General features: G+C 36.2%; 1 protein-coding gene across 1 annotated transcript; it reads left to right on the plus strand.

Moving 5' to 3' along the window:
• Positions 1-4,805: 4,805 nt before the first annotated feature.
• LOC118991438 (olfactory receptor 4A16-like) lies at positions 4,806-5,760 on the plus strand. The gene has a single exon (XM_037052654.1). It carries the CDS (start codon positions 4,806-4,808, stop codon positions 5,751-5,753), a length of 948 nt encoding a protein of 315 aa, XP_036908549.1. The 3' UTR covers positions 5,754-5,760.
• The last annotated feature ends 240 nt before the right edge of the window (positions 5,761-6,000 follow it).

Consider the following 6,000-nt stretch of genomic DNA (forward strand, 5'->3'; position numbering starts at 1 on the left):
CTGAGTTTAAAGACTAAGGATCTGACCTGAGGTGAGTTGTTAGAAGTACCAAAATTTATACAACATATTTAAATGTTCTGATGTCCTAATTTTATGTATTTTTATTGGGAAAAAATCTGAATTAAGAAAATTATGTTAGCAAATTAAGGAAATGAACCAGAATATAGAAAATATGTTTGTTGTCTAGCACTATACTCTGATAGATATTTTTTGTTTGTTTTGTTGAATAACACAGAGAGAAGCTTTCAAAGCATTCCAGATAAACTAATGGGTTCATGGTCTTGGTTCATGGTCTTGGTTCATAGGGTATTATATTTTAGTGGTAAATTAACATTTCTAATTATTCTAAGATTTTTTTTATATTTTAAAATACATTTTATTGATTATGCTATTACAGTTACCCCAGTTATTCATTTTTGCCCCCCTTCATCCAGTATTCCCATTCCCTCCAGCAATGTCCGCCTTAGTTCATGTCCATGGGTCATGCATATAAGGTCTTGGCTACTCCATTTCTTATACTGTTCTTAACATCCCCCTATCTATTCTGTACCTACGGATTTCTACTTCTTAATCTTTGCATATTTTCCGCCATTCCTCCCCTCCCCCCTCCCAGCTGATAACCCTCCAAATGATCTCCATATTCATGATTCTGTTTTGCTTCTTTGCTTAGTTTGTTTTTTAGATTCAATTTTTTTTCAATTTTTTAAAATTTAATTCTTATTCAAGTACTGTTTTCTGTTTTATATACCCTGCCCTGCCCCTCCCAGTGCTCCCCACCTCCCTCCCATTTCCTCCCCACACCTTAATTATTATAAAGGACAAATGGACAATTATTGAAGACCTTTGAGTCAGAGAATTTATGATACATCATCTGTATATTGCATTTTGTGTTCACCACCCAAAGTCAGATCTTTTTCTGTCACTATATATATCACCCCCTTTGCCCTTTACTACCCTCTCCCCATCCTTCTCGGTTAACCACCATACTGTTTTCTCTGTCTATGAGTTTTTGTTTGTTTTTCTTCTTTGTTAATGTGTTGCTTTCAGCTTTCTTTCCCAGAGATGAGTGATATCATATACTCCTTCACTTTTCCTGTCTGACTTGTTTTACTTTGTAGAATCTCCTGGTCCATCCACATTGTTGCAATGGCAGGGTTTCATCTTTTCTCATGATGGAGTAGTATTGTTTGTATGTGCGTCATCTCTTTTATCCAGTCACCTACTGAGGAACACTTTGGTTGTTTTCATGTCTTGGTCACCATGTATAAGGCTGCAATGAACATAGTGATGCATATATCTCATGTCATTCCCCAAACTTAGTATAAAATTAATGAGATAATTTAAAATTGTAACAGAGTGAATGTGTTAAAGTAGGGAGAAATAAAGTGCTATTTTATTTTGGAAGTTGAATGTAAGATTTTTTATTTTTTTATTTTGAAATTTTAAAATTATACTTTACATTCAATATTTTGTACTACTTTCAGGGCTACAGCATAGTGGCCACAGAATCATATACTCCACAGTGTGTTCCCCTTGATACTTAAAGTACCCACCCTGCCCCTTGCATAGTTATTACAATATTACCAACCACATTTTCCATGTGAGATTTTGTTTCTGATATGGAAGCTCAATATCTGTGAACATTTTAAAAACCTAAATTTGTAGACACAGAAAAAAGTTGGTGGCCATCAGAGGAAATGTAGGTTTTAGTAGTGAAGGTTTGATGGGTCAAATCTGTGGTGATGAAAGATGATTTCACTTTGGGTAGTGGGCACACAATGCAGTATAAAGATGATGTATCATAGAAATGTACACTTGAAACCTATATGAGCTTACTAACTAATACTATCCCAATAAACTTAATGAAAAATCAGTGTATGCATAATCAGCAGTGCATATTAGTACATATTTGAAAGAAACCTGTGTTCAGAGAACTGCCTTGTTTATTATTACTTATAGAGTCATAAAACTGTAATTTTAAAGTACTTTAGAGGGTATATTTGTTACTATGGAATTATAATTTATCTTTTTAAAAAACCATAGTCTGAAGAAATTATGTTAAATTATGTTTCTTAATAGAGAAGGGTTAACTTAGTTTAAATTAAAAGTCTAATAACACTATCTGTCTGGTTTTATACTATTGGATCTTTGATGACTTAAACAACAGAGAATACATTATATACCCAGTTTCTACATCTAAATAATTTAACTGGCTAGTAGGAGATTTATTCTGGAGAAATATAACTTTGATGATTAATAAGAATAATGGAACTAAATAGATCCTGCATAAAGTCAGGAGTGAGAAAAAAAGAACTGGATATAGACCACATTATATCCTCACGTTCTTCAATAGGTGTGCCTTTATCAGCCTACAGCTTCAAGAATGGTAGAGCTTCTGAATACACTGGAAGCAGCAACGTGAATGAGGCAGGTAGAGTGGTCCTCACAGCTGGCTTGTAAGGAAAGGTCTACCTTTCAGCACATCCTCCCTCTCCCCTGCCTTCCAAATCTATGGGAATGGAATCAGCTTGTCTGTCTTTGAACTTAAATGATTTTGTAACTTTCCTCTGAAAAAAAATAAGCAAAAATTTAGGTCTGTATCTGTAGCTGTATAATTCTTCTCTCTTATTTAATTTTGTCCTTCACTATAAGTTGTAGGGGAATCTGAGGAATAAATTTTTAAATAATTATCTTTGCTTTTTTTGAGTTAAGCTGTCCTTTGTGTTTATTTCTTACCGCATTTGAAGACGTCTCCTAAGTAAATCCTGGAAGTCTTAAGAGGGAATTCCTAGCAGAAGGCTCCTAACATTTCCGCAAGAAAAAAAGTTTTTTTGAAGAAGACTTTTTAAAAGACAACTGATTCTACCTAGTGAATTTGATCCCGCTTTCTTTCATTTTATACTATTCAGTTCTTCCTATGATGTATGGCTCCAACTTTTTCCCCTGTTATTCTGCTTGCTTCTAGTCTGTATACATTCCATCACGGGTGAGTACTACTTCTCGTATGTAATCAAATGGATAATTCCTGAGATATACAATCTTAACCTATGCGTAAATAGAGGTTCATATAGTATTATATTTTTTATTCTTGGCCTATATCTATAATTCTTACCACATCGACAAAGATCCAGATGACTCCTTGGGACACATGTTGACAGTGAAGCGTTTGAGAACATTAATGATAGCTATTGTTTATTGAAACTTTACTGGGGACCAGCCAGTATTCTAGGTATTTACTTGTAATAAAACAACAACCCCAGAGGCAGGCTCTATTGGTATCTTCACTGTAAAAGGGATGAAGCTGAGGCACAGGAAGGTTTATTAGGTTGCCCAAGGTCACATAGTAGTAAGTTGTGAGTCTAGGATTTCAACACAAGGCAATGTGTCTCCAGAGTCCATGTGATTCGTCACTGTGCTTCACTCTCTCTGAAAGGGTGTTTTGGGTATTAAATAAGTATAAACTGAATAAAGTAACTCATAATTAGTATTTGGTTTATGTAATGATAAAATGCCACTTACTACTGGGTAGCCTTTTTAATGAACAGTTATAGGCTTGGATTTTTCTATTTTGTTATAAAAATATTTAAAAAGTCAGTAGAATAGAATGTAAGATAGGGTTGCACAAAGAGTCCCATGGAAGGTAAGACTGACTGGACAAGGTTTCTGAGATTGTCTACTTCCAGCCCTTTATCTTCCAAAAAGCAAAGTGAGACAGAGATGCAATTACACTTAGAAATGACTCAACCCCATGCCTTTTGGCACTGATGTTGGGCTCTTGCTTTGAGTATGCAGATTTTTGGAACCTGGGCACCAATGCTCCATTTCTGAGCACTCTCAGTACCTTGGAAGAATTATGAATACAATCATGTCTCATTGTCTTCTACCTCTGTTTTCTGTGCCTGTGTTCTTCTTCTTCAATACCTGGGTCTTCCCTAGAATTATGAAAAAAATAATACCTGCTCATAATGTAAGAGATCATCATAGTTAGCAGTCAGTGAATTTCAAAAATATTTGAAATCTAAATACTGTCTCTGTGTTTAGGGTTGTAGAATAGTCAAAATACATGGAGAGAATTACAACTTGTTAAAAAGCTGATAATACTAAAAAAAGAAGCAGAAAAGTTTCTGAAAATCACAGAGTCTAACTTAGTAATTGCATTACAGAACAATGTGATAATTATGTCATGGTTGGATAAAGTCCTGTCTGTGGAAACTTATTGAGAATCCACGCAGACTGAATATCCTTGAGACATAAAGGTCTGAATACTTAATAGCAACTTATCGTAGTATTGAGTTAGTGCAAAAGAGGCATTGTTTTTGGTACTTCATTAATTATAGTATAAAGGTTCTCACCATGAATATTACCAACTAAGAGCTCTGACATCATGCCATTTTTATCCAGAGAGGTTTTGTTTTAGAACCACCAGAGAGTAAGTCACTGCTGACTTGAGTGTCCAGGATTGACAGTTTAAATAAGGCTCTATTAAAGATATGACTGGCTGTGGGCCATTTGATACTTTCTCTTTTGACAATCTACTAAGATTTAGGGGGCAAACCTCTTCCTTGTAGCCAAAACAAGATCACCTCAGGAGAAACAGAATTGTCAAAGGAAGGTACAGTACACTATTAAGAAGAAGAACTCATAGGTGTTCAGCAAAACTTTATTGTGTGTCAACCCCTGTAGAAGATAAAATAATGAATAGGTACAGCAAGATAAAATGGATGTATTCATAGTGTGTTCATCATTTCATTACAGGTCCCTTCTCCTGACCTCCTATTCTGGAAACAGGCTTTAGAGAAGACTAAATGGGACTTAGGAGCAATGTGACAGAATTTGTCTTCCTGGGCCTCACTCAGGATCCTGGGGGCCAAAAAGCATTATTTGTCATATTTTCACTCATTTATATTGTGACAATGGTGGGCAACCTGCTCATTGTGGTGACTGTTCTTGCCAGCCCCTCTCTGGGCTCCCCCATGTACCTCTTCCTTGTCTATCTGTCACTCATGGATGCATCATATTCAACTGCCATTTCATCCAAATTGATCATAGACCTACTCTGTGGTCAAAAGACAATTTCCTTCTCAGCTTGCATGGGACAGCTCTTTCTGGAACACCTTTTTGGAGGTGCTGAGGTCTTCCTTCTGGTGGCCATGGCCTATGATCGCTATGTGGCCATCTGTAAACCACTGCACTACATAACCATCATGAATAGACAGGTTTGCATCCTGCTGTTGGTAGTGTCCTCAGCTGGAGGTTTTGTTCATTCTCTGGTCCAACTTCTCTTTGTGTACAACCTGCCCTTTTGTGGCCCCAATGTCATGGACCACTTCATGTGTGACATGTACCCACTATTAGAACTTGCCTGCACTGACACGTATGTCTTAGGACTCACCGTGATTGCCAATGGTGGAGCAATCTGTACGGTCGTCTTTGTTTGTTTACTAACATCCTATGGAGTCATCCTAAGTTCCCTTAAAACTCACAGTCAGGAAGGGAGGCGCAAAGCCCTGTCTACCTGTGGTTCCCACATCATGGTGGTTGTTCTCTTTTTTGTTCCCTGCATTTTTATGTATGTTAGACCTGTTTCCCACTTATCTGTTGATAAATTCATAAGTGTGGCTTATACTGTTATCACTCCCATGCTGAATCCTCTAATATATACTTTGAGAAATTCAGAAATGACAAATGCTATGAAAAAACTGTGGTGTAGGAAGTTAGCTATGGGCAGAATGAGAATGTGTCATTCATATTGAGCATGAGAATGTGTCATTCTATCTATACTTGTTAGTAATTCAGAAGCAAGAAATAAGTGGTGCATTCTAACAATGGATGACTTAGTCACCTAGTGAGCTCTCTTGGGTTGCTTTTCTTTATTCATACAAAGATATCAAAAATAGAACAAATTATCCTTTGAGGTTAGAATCAATCTAATACAGAAGTTCTGAAGAATGAATAAAAAGGCACAGGTATTTTCTCTATTATTAGGAAAAATAAACTAAG

The sequence above is a fragment of the Sturnira hondurensis genome, unplaced genomic scaffold (genome assembly GCF_014824575.4).
Source record: "Sturnira hondurensis isolate 20B ecotype Veracruz unplaced genomic scaffold, ASM1482457v3 Scaffold0007521, whole genome shotgun sequence".
Taxonomy (NCBI): Eukaryota; Metazoa; Chordata; class Mammalia; order Chiroptera; family Phyllostomidae; genus Sturnira; species Sturnira hondurensis.